At 43.8% G+C, this 21,701-nt stretch overlaps 1 protein-coding gene across 1 annotated transcript in view; it reads left to right on the top strand.

Annotated features, from left to right (window-relative positions):
• Positions 1-7,858: 7,858 nt before the first annotated feature.
• PCTP (phosphatidylcholine transfer protein) overlaps positions 7,859-21,701 on the top strand; it is a 35,281-nt gene continuing 21,438 nt past the window's right edge. The window contains exons 1-2 of the mRNA XM_030208373.1: positions 7,859-7,998; positions 12,757-12,874. Coding sequence (XP_030064233.1) covers positions 7,861-7,998; positions 12,757-12,874 — 256 coding nt within the window. The 5' untranslated portion in view covers positions 7,859-7,860. The remainder of the gene's footprint in view (positions 7,999-12,756; positions 12,875-21,701) is intronic.

Raw genomic sequence — 21,701 nt, forward strand, 5'->3', positions numbered from 1 at the left:
AGGCCCGAAGGGAGGCGATCTGTGACTGCCGATTTGAATGCAGTGGGGCCGGAGCCGAGGAGGCAGTCAGGTGAGACTGGGCACTGCAGCGCCGGCAGCCTGACCCTGGCGCCGGCCCGGGGAATTTTGTCCCCTCTGCCCCCCCCCCCCCTCGGCGGCCCTGGGAAAGGCTCAAAATGAATGTTTCAAATGAACCTCCCCTCACCAAAAGCCAGATAGAAATATATAAGATCCAAAACTCAACCAAAATCTTTTGCCACCTGTTGGGTTTACAATGATAATTTGGACACCTGGCAACTTCTCATAGAGGGGCCCTTTTGCAAAGGTGCGTTAGGCTGTACGCATGTGCAGTGTGTGCCAGAATGAGACTACTGCAAGGTTACCGTGCCCTGTGGCGATAATTTCAGATTTGCCGTGCACGCATAACACCTGGATGATTTATTTACTAGTAAAAAAGGCCCGTTTCTGACACAAATGAAACGGGCGCTAGCAAGGTTTTCCTCGGCTCCCCTGCAGCCACCCATGTCCAGTGACCCTCCTCTCCCCCTGCAGCCACCCATGTCTAGCGACCCTCCTCTCCCCCTGCACCCACTGCAGCCACCCATGTCCAGCGAACCTCCTCTCTCCCCTGCCCCTCCTGCAGCCACACATGTCCAGCGACCCTCCTCTCTCCCCAGCCCCCCCTGCAGCCACCCATGTCCAGTGACCCCCTGCCCCCCCTGCAGCCACCCATGTCCAGCGACCCTCCTCTGGATATGGATCAGTTGTGAGGCATGTTATTTCCCCCCCCGGGTTCTGAAGTTGACATCATAATGGCTACAGTGATGTCAGCCTGATCTACGGAGCTTAGCAGACCAACTCGGTATGAGCCACGGTCCCAGGCAAGTCAGAACATTGGAGGTGAGAATTATTATATAGGATTTCCTTCCATATGCGGTGTTTCTGGTGGTAATCAGCAGTTGGCGTGCGCCGACCGGTCACTGTGCGTATAGCACGTGAGACCTTACCACTAGATCAATGGGTGGTGTAAGGGCTCAGGACGGTTTTAGATGTGCGTTAGTTTCAGTTTTTCCGCGTGCCCTCTTCCCATCCCATTAAAAAAAGCCCTTTTTTGCAGACATGTTAAAAACTGGCCCAGCAACCAAAACACGCACCTACACTACCGCAGGCCACTTTTTACCACAGCTTAGTACAAGGACCCCAGAGTTTGTAACCCAACCAGAAAAGATACACAAATTTTGATATACATGAGACAAAAATCTTCCACCCAACAAATGTACTTAAGAATCCATCTTGGTGAAAGAGGTTTATCTTTACAGTAATATTTCACATTTACTTCTGTCTTTGCTGGCAGCCTTTCTTTTTGAATGATAAACTACTTCCATCCAATATTATTCTGCTCTCTTCCATCGTAGACACTGATTTTGATGAATGAGACCTTGCAGAAAAATCGCCATCAGCAGGCTGAAAAACTGATGCACCATGACAGCAGGAAATTGAGCTACCATCAGGTCAAGTAAACTCCTAAGGGCCTCTAGCCTGTAAGATTCTTAACATTAAAAAAAAAAAAAAAAAAAAAAATATATATATATATATATATACACACAGAAGATAGGTGTAAATCTTTGCTGAGCAATAAAAACTGGCCAAACATAATTGTTTCCAGCAGAAAATCACCAGATATTCAGTCATTTACATGACTGAAATTTTGCATGATTTAGGCCAAAATAATCATTTTCAAACGTTGCATAAATCATTATTATTTTTGTAGAGGCTCTCAGGTTCTCCTTCTATAACATACTCAGCAGAGACGTCTAATGACTCTACCGATATTAAGAGAGTGATAGTTTGTCTTAGAATACTCTCACAGCTTCCGGAACAGGGGGCGGCTATCCTGACTGTGTCTGACAACACCGAAAGGAGACAACGTTTGGAGCGAAATTGTGTTGGTATAAATAGAAAAGTCCAGAGGTACCTTTATCTCCTGCTTCATGACCACTGTGTTGCTACTGCAAGGGGAAAAGGCTTCCCGCCAAATTCAATATAGGTTGCTCAAAGTTGGGCTCACAAATTTGGATGAGGATTGCAGATCTGCTCATAAACTCATTAGCTAATTATGTGCTAACAATCACGAACTGGTGTTAGTAAGCACTTAACTGACAGTAATGAGGAGTTATTGTGGATCCAAAGGGGGAGTGGCTATGGGAGAAGCATGGGCGGGTCAGGGGGTGTGTCTCAGAATTTAGACATGATGTTATAGAACACCTGCACCAGTTGGGCCCGAGCATTTACACCAACTTTTGGCAGGCGTAAGGGCTAGATTCTACATATGGCGCCTGAAAATTCCACGTGGAAAAAAAATATGCCTAGATGTATTCTCTAAAGTACGCCTAAATTTTATAGAGTGCCTCTCCGTGAAGACCATATGTAGTCGTGGACATTTACGCCATGGTGTAAATTGTGACGCCTAAATTAGGGGCAGAGCGGGTGTATTCTATAAAAATGCGCATAGATTTTAGAAACACTGATGCCACGCCCCCTTTTTAATTATGTGACTTAGAGTTTATGTGCACCACGTTACAAGATATGCTTAGTGAATTGTGCATATAAATCTTAATTTATGCCAACCAGTGCTGATAATTGCTTGATAACATCTAATTAACAGCACTGATTAACTACTTAAACAATTAAGTTACGCACATTGTTATAGAATACACGTCGACTTCTGCTTGGAACTTAAGGCGCAATAGTATTCTGAAAAGTAGTTCCCCGCAGAGCACCCTTTGAAGAATACCAGCTTAGCACACATCATTTGGGTGGCTATTTTTGGGCACCATTTACAGAATCTAGCCCTTGGCATTTGCCTCCCTAACGAAATTATAACTATTTAAGGGGCCATTTTACAAAGCAGCAGTAGAGTTACTGTCGCTTTGTCACATGCTAATCTAGAACTACCACCAGCCTAACGCAGGAGCCGGCGGTACAGCTGCCCCAGCACGTGCCATTCCCGGTTTGACCAGAATTTTTTTCTACTTCAGGGGGGTTACTGCTGGGTTAGTGCAGGAGCTACTACAGAAAGGGCTCCACCTGGAAATGGCCACGTGGCAAGTATTTACTTACCGCACAGCTATTTTTTTGGCTTTTTACTCGCCGCAGTAAAATGGCGCACAGCAAATCCACGCGCCAATGGCACCGCAGGGCCCCTATTACTGCAGCTTGGTAAAAGGAAGAAGCCCTAAGGGAACAGAGTCTCTGGCTACCACAGCCACTACACCCGGAGGAGAAAAGAGTAGACAAGCAAACACCAGAACCAAATCGGCTGCTGAATTTGTACTAAGGGAAAGCTGGAACAGAGAACCAGTCCTCAATCACTATTCAGTTTCTCCGTCTAATCTGTCTCTATGATCCACCTCCACTTACCCTCTAAACCATCAATAATTGAGTACTAGCAACCAATTATTAATGTTAATTGGCACCAGCGGAACCAGGTTGATGGCACGGGGGGGGGGGGGGGGGGAGCGAGAGCAGACTTCCGCTGGTGCACATTTTCAGTGCAACACAATGAGAAAAAATAGGCGCCAGTGCCAGCAGAACTCCGTTTGGGGGGATCGGCCGCTCCCCTGGCATCCCACCTAGCTAGGCCACTGATTGGCATCCATTCAATCTGTGCACGCTTCTGGCTGCATTCTATAAAGCAGGGTGCCCAACTCCTGTATAGTGTATCTGAAAAGGGGGTGCACCATGGGAGGGGCATGGGCGTGTCAGGGGCGTTGCAAAAGGTTATGTGTGCAGTTTTGGAATACTGAGTCAGCACTCAGCTTGGGCACCAGCATATACACCAGGTTTCAGCAGGCGTAAGTCTGGCACCCAAAGTTAGGGCATGGGAATTGGCACTTAGTGCTGATTTTTTTCAGCACCCGTTTTTGGGTGCCATTTAAAGAATCCAGACCTATGTACATAAGAAAGCTTTTAACTGTATTATGTAGTCACATTTATGTTTAAATATTTTTTATTAAGAAAAAGCAAAGCAATTACAGACAGATCAGTGTCATAAGAAATGTCCTCCTAAATAAACATCATTGTAGATCATACGCTGAAATCTTCTGCTCAGTCTATGACTGCAGCCAAAAAAGCAAACAGGATGGTAGGAATTATTAGGAAAGGGATGGTGAATAAGACCAAAAATACTATAATGCCTTCGAATCGAGTGCTGCAGATTTTTATTTTACCGCTTGTCCATTTTTGGCAAAAAAAAGGCCTTTTTTGCAGGTGTGCTGAAAAATGGAACTGTGTGCGTTCAATGCACATGCCTACACCAACGCAGGCCATTTTTCGGCGCGCCTTAGTAAAAGGGCCCCATTTTACTTTACTTTGAAGTGCATTAGTTATCAAGGCCAATTTAAATACACAAACTCTCAGATATCGTTTGTTTAAGCCATTTGTATGTGCTTTCTAAGGAGCCCTTTAACTAAGCCACAGTAAAAAGTCATCTTAGCACGTGGTTACACCTGTCATGTGATGTGATGTGATGTGATATGTTACTTGTATTCCGCTAACTCTCTCTGAATAGAGGTTCTGAACAAAAGCCCACCTTTTTGGTGCTGCTTTTAACTCCTAACCCTTATTCACTTGTTCAGAACCCTTATTTTATCATCCTCACTTTAATATTCCCTTATCTCTTGTTTGTCCTGTTTGTCTGTCCTAATTAGATTGTAAGCTCTGTCGAGCAGGGACTGTCTCCTCATGTTCAAGTGTACAGCACTGCGTACATCTAGTAGCGCTATAGAAATGATAAGTAGTAGTAATAGTAGTCTTTGGGATTCCGGAATCTTGTTACTCTTTGGGATTCTGGAATTTTGCTACTCTTTAGGATTCCACACAGAATCTTCCTACTCTTATTCCTTATTTGTCCTGTTTGTCCTAATTAGATTGTAAGCTCTGTCGAGCAGGGACTGTCTCCTCATGTTCAAGTGTACAGCGCTGCGTACGTCTAGTAGCGCTATAGAAATGATAAGTAGTAGTAGTCTTTGGGATTCCGGAATCTTGTTACTCTTTGGGATTCTGCACAGAATCTTGATACTCTTTGGGATTCCGGAATCTTGTTACTCTTTGGGATTCTGGAATTTTGCTACTCTTTAGGATTCCACACAGAATCTTCCTACTCTTATTCCTTAATTGTCCTGTTTGTCTGTCCTAATTAGATTGTAAGCTCTGTCAAACAGGGACTGTCTCTTCATGTTCAAGTGTACAGCGCTGCGTACGTCTAGCAGCGCTATAGAAATGATAAGTAGTAGTAGTAGGTTCCGAGCGGTTTAACTAAAAAAGAAAAAACGGGGGAAAGAAAAGGAACAAACAAAAAAAAAAAGAATTAGGACATAAATTGTTTAAACAGATATGTCTTTAACTGTTTCCTGAAAGAAAAATAACATAACACCTGGGGTAGAGAAAGCTAAAATTGAGGTGCCTGAAAACAAAAAGACGATTCTAAAATCTGTTTAAATCTGATATCAGTGCAGGAAGGCAATAACAGGTGAAACAGATCCCTGGCTTTTGATTGTCCATGAGCACAAGGAAAAGAGATTAACTTTGAAAAAAATATTCTGGTGCAGAGCCGTCAGACATTTTAAAAATGAAGGGCTCCTTTTACTAAGCGGCAGTAAGCCCAATGCGGGCTTACCGCTCGCTACACAGGAAGTACCGCCAGGCTACCGCAGTAGCCCAGCAGTACTTCCCACCCCTAGCGTGGTCATTTCTGGCGCTACAAACATTTATTTGCTGCATGGCCATTTCCTGCAGGAAGGCGAGACTTCCCTTTTACCAGCTGCAGTAAAAGGGGGCCTCGGCGCACGTGTAAAACATGTGTCGACGTCAGCACCTGTCCCCATTTTGCCACAGCTTGGTACAAAGGGCCCTAAGCATGCCAACTTGAACAAGACTCTGGAACGAATCGGAAGCCAATGCAAAGCAGCTAAGTAAGGCTGCTTTTGAGCAGTCAGGTCTTTTCAGACCCAAGATAAGTTTGGTTGCTATATTCTGTAGCAGTTGTAATTTAAAACAAAGTTTTGGCGTGAGAGAAGCGTACAAAGCATTACAATAATCTAAATGACTTAAAATACATGCTTTTAGTAGGATAGTAAAATTATATTTATCAAAATACTTTTGAATACAACATAGTTGACGTAATCCAAAGAAAACAGTTTCCTCACTTTAATATTCCCTTAACTTTTGTTTGTCCTGTTTGTTTGTCCTAATTAGATTGTAAGCTCTGTCGAGCAGGGACTGTCTCTTCATATTCAAGTGTACAGCGCTGCGTACGTCTAGTAGTGATATAGAAATGATAAGTAGTAGTGGTCTTTGGGATTCCGGAATCTTGCTACTCTGGGATTCCAGAATCTTGCTACTCTGGGATTCTGGAATCTTGCTACTCTTTGTCCTTATCCCTTGTTTATCTTGTTTGTCTGTCTTGATTAGATTGTAAGCTCTGTCGAGCAGGGACTGTCTCTTCATGTTCAAGTGTACAGTGCTGTGTACGCCTAGTAGCGCTATAGAAATGATAAGTAGTAGTAGTAGATAGATGAGTCACCTCAGGTTCTAAAGAAAGAGAGGAATCAAGATAACCCCTAAAATTTTAGAAGTTGATTCAATTTTAAGGGAAAATCCTTAGAAAGAGAAAGAGACTCAGGTACAATACTACCCTTAAGTGCCAGCTGAAGCAACTTGGTTTTATCCCACATGCTAAGCCCGTTTTTATTGCTTGGGTAAAATGCTGATCTTTATATTTCCAGCATTGATGGTCATGCGCTAATTTTCCCATTAGCATTTGAGTACTTAACTACACCTATATTGTAGACACAGGACTCACAAGCTACCCATGTGCTAATCGGTTAGCGTTTGGCAATGTAACTGTGCTAATCGATTAGCGCAGAACACGCCTACTCTCCACCCTGCCCCCAGTGCTAAAAAATAGTGTTTGGGAAGCACAGCACATGCAAAAGTTACCACAGGATGCCTGAGTGCGTTAGTGCTTACCGTAGCTTAGTACAAGGCCCCTAAGTGTGTAACCTTTCAATTCTTTGTCAGATTTCAATGTCTTTTTCATCTCTTACAAGACTCTTATTTTTTGCAAAATTATATTTAGATTGGATAAGCAGTGATATTCTACATTTAGTCAGACTCTATGACTGGCACACAGGATATAGCCTTGGCAGAGGACAGGAATAAGACCAAAGAATAGACTAATTAGTCTTTTTTTTTTCTGCCATCATCTACTGTGTTATGTTACATTGTCCAGGGAGTGGCAGGCATTCCCCGGGGAAAGCTGGAAAGAAAGCAGGATTTTTGCTAGGATTAAAATGGATAATCAAGAACGGTGCGGATGAATTGACAAAATACATGATTACAACATCTCTGTATTAACTCCCCCTCTGGAGGTTACTGAGTTTCACTACACTAAATTCCATTTTCGATTCAGTATTTGTGGGATTGCTTTTTATTTTCTGCAACCTTGTATGCATCTTTAGAAAGATAGACTGGAAACTAATTAAAAAATTATAATCTAAAACTTCCCATCAATTTAATTTTGAAGATTAATTTTAAGAGCTGCCCATTACAGGTCCTGCAACCTGTCCCTCATCTGATCCAAGTCAGTCCTACCTGCAAGCAACCACCCAGATAACCCGTATGAACCCCACGCGCCTCGCCCTCTCCAACCTGATCCCGGAAGCCGGAAAGAACACGGATTGGCTACATCGGTAGCGGTAGGGAGTCTGGATTGGCTGTAATGGAGGCGGGAGAATGATAGGGAACGCGGATTGGTTGAGGGGCAGCTTGGCCCCGCCCTAGGTTGGTAAGTGCCGGGCCATGGAACAACTGAATCTGAGCTTCCCCGAGCAGCTCTTCCAGGAAGCCTGGGGGGAGCTGGAGGAGCCGGCGCTGGACGGGGGCTGGGAGCTCTTCACGGAATGCATGGGATTCACTATCTACCGCCTCTATGACCAGGTACTGCCCGTAGCCTACTTCAGTTCGTGGATTGGGAAAAGGAGGCGCTGCAGAGGGGCTGAGCTATCTACCAGGAAATGCTTGCACACCCACGGTATCATAGATCATCATAAACAATGGATCATACAATGTGCATACATGCAACATGGAAACAATCATATAATAATTATAAACATAGTGTCGCACAGAATAATGCACAGATTTACCTGAACAGTAGTATTAAATATACAGTGTCATACAATATGATAGACATGTAAAACTTGACATAAGTACATAAGTAATGCCACACTGGGAAAAGACCAAAGGTCCATCGAGCCCAGCATCCTGTCCACGCCAGCGGCCAATCCAGGCCAAGGGCACCTGGTGAGCTTCCCAAACGTACAAACATTCTATACTTGTTATTCTTGGAATTGTGGATTTTTCCCAAGTCCATTTAGTAGTGGTCTATGGACTTGTCCTTTAGGAAACCGTCTAACCCCTTTTTAAACTCTGCTAATCTAACCGCCTTCACCACGTTCTCCGGCAACAAATTCCAGAGTTTAATTACACGTTGGGTGAAGAAAGATTTTCTCCGGTTTGTTTTAAATTTACTACACTGTAGTTTAATCGCATGCCCCCTAGTCCTAGTATTTTTGGAAAGCGTGAACAGACGCTTCACATCTACCTGTTCCACCTGTTCCACTAGACTGGCTTACATACTACAGCAGTAGTCTCCAACCTTTTTCACGTAAAGGGACACAAAGTGGTCATCATGAGAAAGCTCGTGTGTGTGTGTGTGTTCTAAAGCGTATTAACTGAGACCTTTTGCTTAACAGAGAACTTGGCACAGTCAAGCTGAAGTGTTTGATTAAAGCAAACTCCTCTCTGGAGCATTCCTATTCGTCTAGTGCAAAGAAATAAAGCAAATTGGTGAGGCAAGACTTCCCTTGGCTGAACCCATGTTGACTGTGTCCCATGGGTTCAATTAGAATTTACGCACACAACTGTCAAAGCATATTCTGTACCTTGATACACGTTAGTTGCATAGTTGAAAAGGGGACTGTAGGTACTGTTATATCAGATAATCACTATACCGCAATTATACTGGACTCGTTTGGCAAAAGGGGATGATCAGGAAGGACCTAATTGGCCCTTAGTTCTTGTAAGGATGTCCCCCAATGAAAGGAATAATGCCGAAGTGGAAATATATTAATTATTATGTATGTGTTCTTAAGAAACTAAAACTGGACAGAATGCAGAAAACACTGATATCAGTAGTACCACTCCTTAGGTTTGGAATTAAACTATTAAGCGAGACGAAAGGGAATCACTTTTATTGTTTCTATCAGGGAAAATATGAATCATGTTTACAAAAATAAAACAATGGGAACCCAAACAGAGATGACAAGTTTAAAGCAAAGGAAATTGATCTCTAATGAGCAACTAAAGGAAGAGAAACAACTTTTCTCTTGAAATTTCACTCCCTGGCTGTCTCCAGAGATGAATGGCGTAAATAAGCCTGTGATGTGTTATAACGCAGGCCAGTACTCAGGAAGAGCTCAAGTTGAAGTTTTTGACCTGGTCTCTGGTTTCCACTGAGAGACTTTTTTATTTTTTATTACATTTGTACCCCACGCTTTCCCACTCATGGCAGGCTCAATGCAGCTTACATATTGTATACAGGTATTTATTTGTACCTGGGGCAATGGAGGGTTACCTGGCTTGCCCAGAGTCACAAGGAGCTGCCTGTGCCTGAAGTGGGATTCGAACCCAGTTCCCCAGAACCAAATTCCACCACCCTAACCACTAGGCCACTCCTCCACTCAAATCATATCAGATTGCATCTTCCAAGCTGTATCCTTGAATCGATCTGGACCCAAAGGTTTGAACTGGTGCTGTGAGGTTGTTAAAGTTTTCTTTAGGTTTTTCAGTAGTGTAAATTCCAGTCCAAGAATGCCATAAGCAAAGCAGGTTGTCTCCATAACCTATTACACAAATGAGTCAAATACTGTAGTTTCATTTTCTATAATTGAGCTCTCTCTCACCCAGGGAATTCCCAGTCACTCCCCCCCCCCCCCCCCCACCCAGTGACTCTCCTCAGGGACTTACTTTCTCAGTAATCCCCAACCCAACAGGGGATTACATAGATTAAAAGGGCCCCTTAATGCATGGTCAGCACACGGGAAGAGGCTGCCGCACAACTTCGTTAAGGGTTTTGTGGTAGTTTGCCAGTTGTTATACGGTACTGCATTTTTCTCCGAGGGGCGTGGATGGGCAGACAGTGGACGTGGAAGCATTAGCCAGCTAGCACATGATAATTGGCTAATGCTGACTTAACATGGGAGTACTTACCCCTGGATTCTGTATAGTGTGCTTAGATTTAGATGCTGAAATCGGCGTGGATTCTATAACACTGTGCGTAACTTAATTGGCTTAACAAGCTAATGAGCACTGATAACAGCACTTGACAAGCAACAATGAGCACTAATTGGCACTGATTAGAATTTAGGCACATCTCGCTAAGCGTATTCTGTAATGATGTGTGCCTAGCTTCTAATGTGCGGAAGCAAAAAGGGGCGTACTTATGGGCAGGGAAATGGGCGTTTCAAAACTTAGGCGTCTAGTTATAGTACATGGCCCAGTGCATCTAAATCTACGCGTTGAGATTTACACCAGGTTTTCATTGGGTAAATGGATGCACGAAGATATTGGTGCTGAAATGTAACTAAAGCATATTCTGTAATCGGCGCCTAAATCTAGGGTGCTGATTATAGAATACGCTTAGTCGGCACTGATATCAGCGCCAATTTTTATTTAGTGTCTCCTAAAGAGGAGGCAGTAAGCGGTCCTGCGTCAACGTCTTTCAGGTACTATGCACTAATGGTTATGTTAATGCACAACCTGCAGTAAATATTAGAGAGAACGCCCCTAAAAAGTGCCGCATTAAGGGCCCCTTTTACAAAGCCGCGTAAGCGTCTATGCGCACCCAACGCACACTAAAATCGACTTACCACCTGACTACCACATGGCTCTTGCGGTAATTTCATTTTTGGCGCGCGTCCAATACGTGTGTGTGTGAAAAATAATTGTTATTTTCTGGTGCACGTAGAGGACGTTCGCAGGTCATTACTGCTCAAATTCTTTATCGCTAGGTCTATGGCTGGTGGTAAGGTCAGAGACCCAAAATGGACGCACAGCAATTTTTGATTTTGCCGCACATCCATTTTCAGGGGGAAAAAAAGAGGCCTTTTTTATAGTCGCGCTGAAAAATGGATTGGCGCACGCCCAAAACCCGCGCCTACACTATCGCAAGCCACTCTTCAGCATGCCTTTGTAAAAGGACCCCTAAATCTGGGCTTAACGCACAGTAAAATCTCTACTGAATTTTCATTAATTTTATAACCTAAGCTTCCTAATATGATTTTCAATAAATTCCTGCCCTTTTATTATACTACTGTACACTGCTTAGATAAGCAGTGTACAGTAGTACAGTGGAGGAGTGGCCTACTGGTTAAGGTGGTGGACTTTGGTCCTGAGGAACTGAGTTCGATTCCCACTTCAGGCACAGGCAGCTCCTTGTGACTCTGGGCAAGTCACTTAACCCTCCATTGCCCCATGTAAGCCGCATTGAGCCTGCCATGAGTGGGAAAGTGCGGGGTACAAATGTAACAAAAATAAAATAGATACTATTGGAGATTCTACATGGAATGTTGCTCCTATTGGAGATTCTACATGGAATGTTGCTACTATTGGAGATTCTAAATGGAATGTTGTTATTTCACTAGCAACATTCCATGTAGAAGGCTGCGCAGGCTTCTGTTTCTGTGAGTCTGACGAGGACGTCAGACTCACAGAAGCAGAAGCCTGCGCGGCCACATTGGTGATCTGCAAGGGCCGACTTCTACATGGAATGTTGCTAGTGGAATAGCAACATTCCATGTAGAATCTCAAATAGTAGCAACAGTGGAGTGGTGGACTTTGGTCCTGGGGAACTGAGTTCGATTCCCACTTCAGGCACAGGCAGCTCCTTGTGACTCTGGGCAAGTCACTTAACCCTCCATTGCCCCATGTAAGCCGCATTGAGCCTGCCATGAGTGGGAAAGCGCAGGGTACAAATGTAACAAAAATAAAATAGATACTATTGGAGATTCTACATGGAATGTTGCTACTATTGGAGATTCTACATGGAATGTTGCTATTCCACTAGCAACATTCCATGTAGAAGGCTGCGCAGGCTTCTGTTTCTGTGAGTCTGAGTGCAGGACGTCAGACTCACAGAAGCAGAAGCCTGCGCGGCCACATTGGTGATCTGCAAGGGCCGACTTCTACATGGAATGTTGCTAGTGGAATAGCAACATTCCATGTAGAATCTCCAATAGTAGCAACAGTGGAGGAGTGGCCTAGTGGTTAGGGTGGTGGACTTTGGTTCTGTGGAACTGAGTTCAATTCCCACTTCAGGCACAGGCAGCTCCTTGTGACTCTGGGCAAGTCACTTAACCCTCCATTGCCCCATGTAAGCCGCATTGAGCCTGCCATGAGTGGGAAAGCGCAGGGTACAAATGTAACAACAACAAAAACTTTATAGGTGGAGTATCAAATAACAATGAACTATACTGCATTACAACGTACTAAACCCAGATTTTCGCAAATTTTAGTAAAAGGACCCCATGTGTGAATTAAATACTTTGGTTTGTTTTTCTGCCTTGAGTTAAACCATTGCTTTTCCTGATTTACCCTTTCATGAGGAACTTTTGTTTTTTCTCTGCTCTCTTTTCACAGCAGTCAGGGCTTTATGCATATAAAGTCTTTGGTGGTTTCTCGGACTGTTCCCCACAGCTGTGTGTAGATGTCTATATGGATTTGGAATACAGGAAACAATGGGATCAGTATGTGAAAGGTTAGTAAACTCTGTACTCAATAACTCTTTTTAGAAACCTGAGTTTACACTGTTGGTCGAAAGAAAGAGAAAAAACTTATCTCTTCAATAGAACATATCACAATGACCCATCACATGAACTTTTGTGCATTACAACTTTAACTGTCATTTTATTATTGATCTTGTTATAACTAATTCTTTATCTCATTTGTTACATATATTCTACAGGGGTGATATGATACAGAAGTTCAAATATTTGAAAGGTATTAATCTGCAAACAAACCTTTTCCGGAGATGCGAAGGCAGTAGAACGAGAGGACATGAAATGAGATTGAAGGGGGGCAGACTCAAGAAAAATGTCAGGAAGTATTTTTTCACGGAGAGAGTAGTGGATGCTTGGAATGCCCTCCCGCGGGAGGTGGTGGAAACGAAAACGGTAACGGAATTCAAACATGCGTGGGATAAACATAAAGGAATCCTGTTCAGAAGGAATGGATCCTAAGGAGCTTAGCCGAGATTGGGTGGCAGAACCGGTGGCGGGAGGTGGAGATGGTGCTGGGCAGACTTATACGGTCTGTGCCAGAACCGGTGGTGGGAGGCGGGGCTGGTGGTTGGGAGGCGGGGATAGTGCTGGGCAGACTTATACAGTCTGTGCCCTGAAAAGGACAGGTACAAATCAAGGTAAGGTATACTCAAAAAGTAGCACATGTGAGTTTATCTTGTTGGGCAGACTGGATGGACCGTGCAGGTCTTTTTCTGCCGTCATCTACTATGTTACTATATCTTCACTCTGCTATGGCAATAACCTGGGCGGAATATTGTAAGCCACATTGAGCCTGCAAATAGGTGGGAAAATGTGGGATACAAATGCAATAAATAAATACATAAATAAGGAGCCCAAATTCCATCCAGGGTTTAATTTTATCCATGATTTACTGAGACATATATTTTTTTTTTTTTGTGGATCATGATTATTCTAGGGTTGAGGGACCCTTTTACAGACTGGTTTAAAAACTGGTTAAATGGAGACAGAGGGTAGTGGTAAATGGAGCTTGCTCTGAGGAAAGGGATGTTGTCAGTGGTGTACCGCAGGGGTCGGTCCTCGGGCCAGCTCTTTTTAAGATCTCTGTGAGTGGTTGGTCCTTGGGCCGGCTCTTTTTAACATCTCTGTGAGTGATATTGCAGAAGGGCTGTCTGGTAAGGTTCGTCTCTCTGCAGATGATACCAAACTCTGTAATAGGGTGGGTACTCCTGAGGGTGTGGATGGCATGAGGAAGGATCTAGCGAAGCTTGAAGAAAGTTGCCAATTTTCGGACCAAAGATTTAATGCTAAGAAGTGTAAGGTCATGCATTTGGGTTACAAGAATCCAAGGGAACGGTACAGTATAGGGGATGAAGTGCTTTTGTGTACGAAAGAAGAGCGGTTCTTGGGGGTGATTGTGTCTGATGACCTTAAGGTGGCCAAACAGGTAGAAAAGGCGACGGTCAGAGCCAGAAGGATGCTTGGGTGCGTATAAAGAGGGATGACCAGCAGGAAAAAAGGGGTGATGGTTCCCATGTATAAGTTTCTGGTGAGACCCCATCTGGAGTACTGCGTGCAATTCTGGAGATCGCACCTTCAGAAAGATATAAACAGGATGGAGTCGTTCCAGAGGGCGGCTACAAAATTGTAAGAGGCCTCTGCCATAAAATGTTTAGGGACAGGCTTATGAATTTCAACATATATGTGCTGTAAGAGAGGCAGGAGAGGGGGGATATGATAGAGACGTTTAAATGCCTCAGTGGTAAATGCACAGGAGGTGACCCTCTTTCAAATGAAGGAAGACTCTAGAATTAGAGGGCATAGGATGAAGATAGAAGGAAATAGGCTTAGGAGGAATCTAAGCAAATACTCTTTCACGGAAAGGGTGGTGGAAGCGTGGAATGGCCTCCCGGTGGAGGTCGTGGAAACAAGGACTGTGTCAGAATTCAAAAAAGTGGGGGTCAGGCACGGGGGAATCCCTTAGGAAAAAGAGGAGTTAGTGGTTGCTGAGGAAGGGCAGACTGGATGGGCCTTTTGGCCCTTATCTGCCGTCATGTTTCTGTGTTTCTAAGGTGGTTTACTGCGCCAACAAATGCTTACCACAGGTCATGCTAAAAGCATTTACAATTTTCCCTTTTGCATGCACTAACTGCATGTTATTTTTTTAAATTTTATTTTTTGAGGGGGTATGTCAGGGGTGAAGGGTGGGTGTGGAAGCACTGTTCAGGTAGTGTGTTCACATTGTTGCATGCAAACTGGATAATGCAGGAGTTCTTAGTGCGTCCTAAATAGCAAGCAGTAAATGCTCCTGCATTAAATATTTGCAGTTGCTGTGTGCTACTAACAACAGAAAAAATGGCCTATTTTATGGATGCACTAGAAATGTGCATAGTCCCACATTAAGACGCACTAAGCACGTTTCATGGCTCATCTTCGTAAAAAGGTCCCTTGGGGCCCCTTTTACCAAACTGCGGCAAAAGAGGGCCCTCGCTGGTATCGGCGCGTGCTTTTGATGCACGCCGAGGCCCCCTTTTACTACAACATGTAAAGGGTTGCCACGTGGCCATTTCGGGGGGGGAGCCCTTACTACCACCCATTGAGGTAGCGGCAATGGCTCCCGCGCCAACCCTCTGGTAACCAGGCAGTGCACTGCACTGCCTGAGTACCGCCAGGGTCCAAGAAAACAGCAAGGCAGAAGATCTGCAGACTCCAAGATGGAAACACAAACAAAGCAGATCAGTAGAAGGAAACGGAGTTGCTGGAGCGTTTGACGAATTTCATGTCATCACTTTTTTGAGTATTTGGCTGTTTTTTTTAATTATATTTTAGAAGACTTCTATACATTTTTTACACCAATATATTTACTCAACATTGACAATAAAAGAAAACTGTGTAGCCCCTGACGCAGCTCTGCTGCGCGAAACACGGCCTGTGTCGGGCTGATTTCATTATTTGGTTTTCGTTCAATAAATTTATGGTTTCCTTCTACTGATCTGTTTTGTTTGCGTTTCCATCTTTGATTACCGCCGGGTACACATCGGTATGACAGCATGCTGGGGGTGGGAAATACTGCCGGGCTGCTGCGATCACCCCACCCCTGAAGGGTAGCCCAGCAGTACTTCCTTTTTGGCAAATGGTAAGCCTGCGTTGGGCTTACCGCCACTTTGTAAAAGGGGCCCTTAGTTTTTTAAATCATGATTTTTCATCCCATTTCTCATGTTTATTTTTGCCATTTTTACCCAGTTTTTAACATCTGAAAACAACTGCTGATCTTATTGTTTTGCTACATTTTCTATTGTTTCCTTTGTAATGGCGTGTACTATCTCATTTAGTACGTGCTGTTATCAAATACTGAGCACTGTTACTAGAAAGTGGTCTCTATTATTACAATAATCTAAAGAAAGAGCAGCCAGGGACACCAGCTAGAGGCAGAAATCTTCCAGCACAAGGTTCCATTCCATTCCAGTATTTGTACCCTGCCGAAATCTATAGAGAATCAAAGTGGTTCGTATAACTTAAAAATAAGAACATAAGAGCATAAGTGTTGCTATACTGGGACAGACTGAAGGTCCATCAAGCCCCACATTCTGATTCCAACAGGGACCAATCCAGGTCACAAGAACCTGTTAAAATCCCAAAACAATACAATACATTTTATGCTGCTTATCTTAGAAATAAGCAGTGGATTTTTCCAAGTCCATCTTAATAATGGCTTATGGACTTTTCTTTTAGGAAATTATTCAAACCTTTTTTAAACCCTGCTAAGCTAACCGCTTTTACCACATTATCTGGCAACGAATTCCAGAGTTTAATTACATGTTGAGTGAAGAAATATTTTCTCTGATTTGTTTTAAATTTACTACTTTGTAGCTTCATTGTGTGCCCCGTAGTCCTAGTATTTTTGGAAAGAGTAAACCAGTGATTCACGTCTACCCGTTCCACTCCTCATTATTTTATAGACCTCTATCATATCTCCCCTCAGTCGTCTTCTCCATGCTGAAGAGCCCTAGCCGCTTTGGCCTTTCAGCATAGGGAAGTTGTCCCATCCCCTTTATCTTTTTCGTCACCCTTCTCTCTACCTTTTCTAATTCCACTATATCTTTTTTGAGGTGCGGTGACCAGAATTGTGCATTATAATGTCCTCATTTTTGTTTTTCATTTCCTTTGCTAACATTCTATTTGCTTTCTTAGCTGGCCATAATGCCTGGACAAATCATTTTTTTTCTTACCGCGTGCGGTGTTTCCGGCGTTAATCGGCAGTTGGTATCCTCCGACCTGTCAACATGTGTGTAGCATGTGAGCTCTACACACTATTTCTGCTTTGTCATATATTCTACGACTGGTTGCAGGGGGCCTGGCTATTGTGGGGTGGGTCCCTCAGCAATCACCCCACCCCTGAAGGGTAGCCTAGCATTTGAGTACCGGCACCTTTTTTGCTAGAAAAAACGCTCTGAGTATGCTAAAAAGCAGTGGTCCCAGCTCAGACTCCTGTGGAACCCTACTATCTACCCTTCTCCATTGAGAATACTGACCATGTAACTCTACTCTCTGTTTTCTATCTTTTAACCAAATTTTAATCCACCCTACCTCCCATCCCATGACTCTCCAATTTCCTCTGGAGTCTATCATGAAGTACTTTGTCAAATGCCCTTTGAAAATCCAGATACACAATATCAATTGGCTTACCAATATACACGTTTGCTTACCCATTTTCAAAGAAATGTAGTAGATTGATGAGGCAAGATTTCTCTTCACTAAATCCACATTGGCTTTGTCTCATTAATCCATGCTTTTGAATATGCTCTGTAATTTTGTTCTTTATAATAGTCTGTACCATTTTGCCCGGCATTGATTATTTCAGGCTCACCAGTCTATAATTTCATGGATCACCTCTGGAACCTTTTCTAAAAATCGGCATTACATTGGTCACCCTCCAATCTTCTGGTACCATGCTTGATTTTAAACATAAATTACATATTACTAACAATAATTCTGCAAGTTCATTTTTTTCAATTCTATCAGTATTCTGGGATGAATACCATCTGGTCCAGGTGATTTGCTACTCTTCAGTTTGTCAAATTGCACCACTACATCTTCCAGGTTTGCAGAGATTTCATTCATTTTCTCTGACTTGTCAGCTTTCAATATCATTTCTGGCACTGGTATCTTTCCCAAATCTTCCTCGGTGAAGACCGAAGCAAAGAATTCATTGAATCTCTCCGCACACGGTAACCGGGTGGTAATGGTCTATGCGCGTAAAATGCCGATTACCGCCCAATTACCGCCCGCGCGCCAGAAAATAAAAATATTTTCTGGTGCACGTAGTAGACGTGTATGAAAAATGAAATTATCGCAAGGGCCATGCGGTAGCCGGGCAGTAACTCAAAATTGATGCACATTGGGCACGTGTAGGAGCCTATGCGCCTTAGTAAAAGGGCCCTAGAATGAATAAACACGAAAATGAAATTGACATTTTCTACCTGCACACCCCTAGTAAAACACCTTCATTGTTTAAGAAAATGACCACTTTGGTTGGATGTGAGGTAGGGAGGGTGAATCTAATCTCTTTAATTGGTATTTTGAGAGAGAATTTTATTGTCTCACTTGAAGGATCAAGTGAAAGCTTCTAGAAAGTAACCTACGTGAAAGACCAGTACATTAATATGGTTTTTTTAATGAATTTTTCTAAAGGGAACAGAAAGGAAGCAGTTGGAAGTTACACCCTTTAAATTTTAAAGAGCAGACAATACTGTGGCTCTGTTGTCCTTTCCACCCCTCCCCCACGAAGCAGATGCATTATTGAAAAGCAGCCTCGGCACATTACCAGCTGTGTCCCAACATGTTTGCAGATTTGGGAAGTGCAGATGGGACTTAGATTAAAACATGGTTGCCGCTAATTATTTGTTCTACAGACGTCAGTGGTTTAGTGTTCAAATTCAGAAGGTGATTTCGCCTTTTTCCTATGACTGATGCCAACTTGGAAAAGACCATCGCTAACGTGTTAACCTGTCAGGATGAAGGTTGAATTAAAGGAACTGAAAATGTCATTGTACAAAATAATTACAGTATTTGGAAAATGAATTACTGCAGTTTTGAAAGCATTATAGTTTAGTAACAGTAAGTTTGGCAATTTGAAATATAGAAATTTCTTCCATTCAGTTCCTAGAAACTGACTCTCCTGATATTGAGCCCGTGGTGGTCAACATTTTGTTAAATGTTGGCTGCTATGGGCATTAAAATATCTGGATTTTCAGCTGAATAGTGCCTGCTGCATAATATCTGGATAGAGCGATGAGGTGCCAGCACTATCCGGAGAGTGATGATATTTTGCTGATAGCCATTTCTGGATAGATTTAGGACACTGACACTGAAAATTGCCTTTATCAGATAACTCTGGTCTGAGGGCCAGATGCACTAAACTTAACGAGCCATTAAAGAGCAAGTAGTAAACCGTGGCATGCACAAAAGGCTTCTCCGAGCCATTTTCCGATCACGGTAGCAGCTAACGAAAACGGAATGCAGATGAGCAAATTAGTACCCCAATCTGTATAAATCATATTGTAATGAGATGCACTACCGTTTTCCGATTGCCTAACCATGGAAAATCTAACGGGAGGTCTGTACCTCTCGGGGCTGCGCGGGATTTAGTCGCCTCTAAAAACTTCTATAAATTTAACAACAAAAAAAAAAAAGCGGGAAAGAAACCGTCCAAGTGCTCATCAGGGACGTCCTTTATGGACAGTCTTCACTCAAAACAACCAGCCGGAAACCTTTGCCTAGCCGCGTCCAATTGCTCGTCAGGGCCATCCTTCTAAAGTGCCTAACATGGTCGTCCTTCACTAAGGATGGCCCTGACGAGCACTTGGACGTTTTTCCTCCAGATTTTTTGTGATGGGTGCGAGGACGTCCAAATGAAAAAACTATTTGGACGTCTCTTTCGATTATGCCCCATCTTCAGGTCTTTCTCAGCCAATCACAGCGCGTTTAGCAGAGCTAAACGCGCTGTGATTGGCTGAGAGAGACCTGGAGGAGGGGCATCGGACGTGCTGCTAACACCCCGGGGCAAGGCGGCCGGAGCAGAAGCCGCCGATAGCTGCCAGGTATGAGTTTGATGACACGGTGAGGAGGGGCTTGAGAGAGAGGTTCTGAACTGCGGATAAGGAGGAAAGTAGAAGACTGAAGATCGGTTCCCCGACCCCCCCCCCCCCCCCCCGATCCCCGGCTTGCAGATGCAGTTTGCCGCCTGCGGGATGCCTTACAGGGAGAGAAGGTGTGCCTCGGCAGAGACGTCCTTTTTTTTGTTTGTTTTTTTTAGTGAAGAACGTCCATAAAGGATGTCCTTGGCATGCGCAGAGCAGCCAGCATAACGCTTGGCTGCTCTGCGCATGCTCAACCGGCCGACTGGCTTCCGAGGGAATAGAGAATGCAAGTGAGCTACAATGAGCAGCTCATTTGCATTCTGTTTCCTTGATGCATGGCCGTTCCCTACCGATTCGCTATGGAATCGGTAAGGGAAGGGCTCTTCCGAGGACCTTAGTGCATCTGGCCCTCTGTCTCTTCACTATCCACATAGTGATCTGCAGAGCTATTCAACAGCACTGTCTGGATAATGCTGCTGATTATCTGTCTTGGTGGGACTTTACACAGGTATATCGACCCCTGTATTTTCAACCTGATTGCAGTATCTGGAGGAGTAGCCTAGTGGTTAGTGCAGTGGACTTTGATCCTGGGGAACTGGGTTCAATTTCCACTGCAGCTCCTTGTGACTGTGGGCAAGTCACTTAACCTTCCGTTGCCCCAGGTACAAAATAAGTACCTGTATATATGTAAACCGCTTTGAATGTAGTTGCAAAATACCACAGAAAGGCGGTATATCAAGTCCCATTTCCCTTCCCCCTTCCCTTTAATGCCCAGGTCGCTTTTTCAAAGCATGTTCGCTGCTGCTTGATATGGAGCAAAGATCATTTAGACAAGACCCCATTCCTGATCATTGGCAGGTCTTACACATTCAGGGGGAAGTTATCAATGTTTGTTACCATTATAACATATTAGTTTACCATCAACTCTTGCTATTTTAGCCCAGGTCCCATTTTATGCAGTGAGACCTAGTTACTAATAACTGAAGTTAACAGTAACTTACTACTACTACTACTTAACATTTCTAGAGCGCTACTAGGGTTACGCAGCGCTGTACAAAATAAACAAAGAAGGACGGTCCCTGCTCAAATGAGCTTACAATCTAAAGAACGAAATGTCAAGTTGGGCAGTCTAGATTTCCTGGGTAGAGGTGTAGAGGTTAGGTGCCGAAGGCGACATTGAAGAGGTGGGCTTTAAGCAGAGATTTGAAGATGGGGAGGGAGGGGGCCTGACGTATGGGCTCGGGGAGTTTGTTCCACGCGTGGGGTGAGGCGAGGCAGAAAGGGCGGAGCCTGGAGTTGGCGGTGGTGGAGAAGGGTACTGAAAGGAGGGATTTGTCTTGAGAGTGGAGGTTACGGGTAGAAACGTAAGGGGAGATGAGGGTTGAGAGGTAAGGAGGGGCTGCAGATCGAGTACATTTGTAGGTTAGTAGCAGAAGCTTGAATTGAATGCGGTACCTGATCAGAAGCCAATGAAGTGACTTCTTAACAGTAGCCCAAGTTTATAACCTCCCCCTTAAAGAGAGAAAATTGTATCTAGGAATCAAAATTACTGTTTGGTTTGATGTAATAAGTGAGCCAAGCAGGGCAATCAAGCCATTGTGACATCACTGAGGAGGTTGGCTCTTAGGCTTTGGTGGAATGAGGTATTATGACATCATAATATCAGCTCTGGTTAAATCACTGCTAT

Source organism: Microcaecilia unicolor, chromosome 6 (assembly GCF_901765095.1).
Source record: "Microcaecilia unicolor chromosome 6, aMicUni1.1, whole genome shotgun sequence".
Classification (NCBI taxonomy): domain Eukaryota; kingdom Metazoa; phylum Chordata; class Amphibia; order Gymnophiona; family Siphonopidae; genus Microcaecilia; species Microcaecilia unicolor.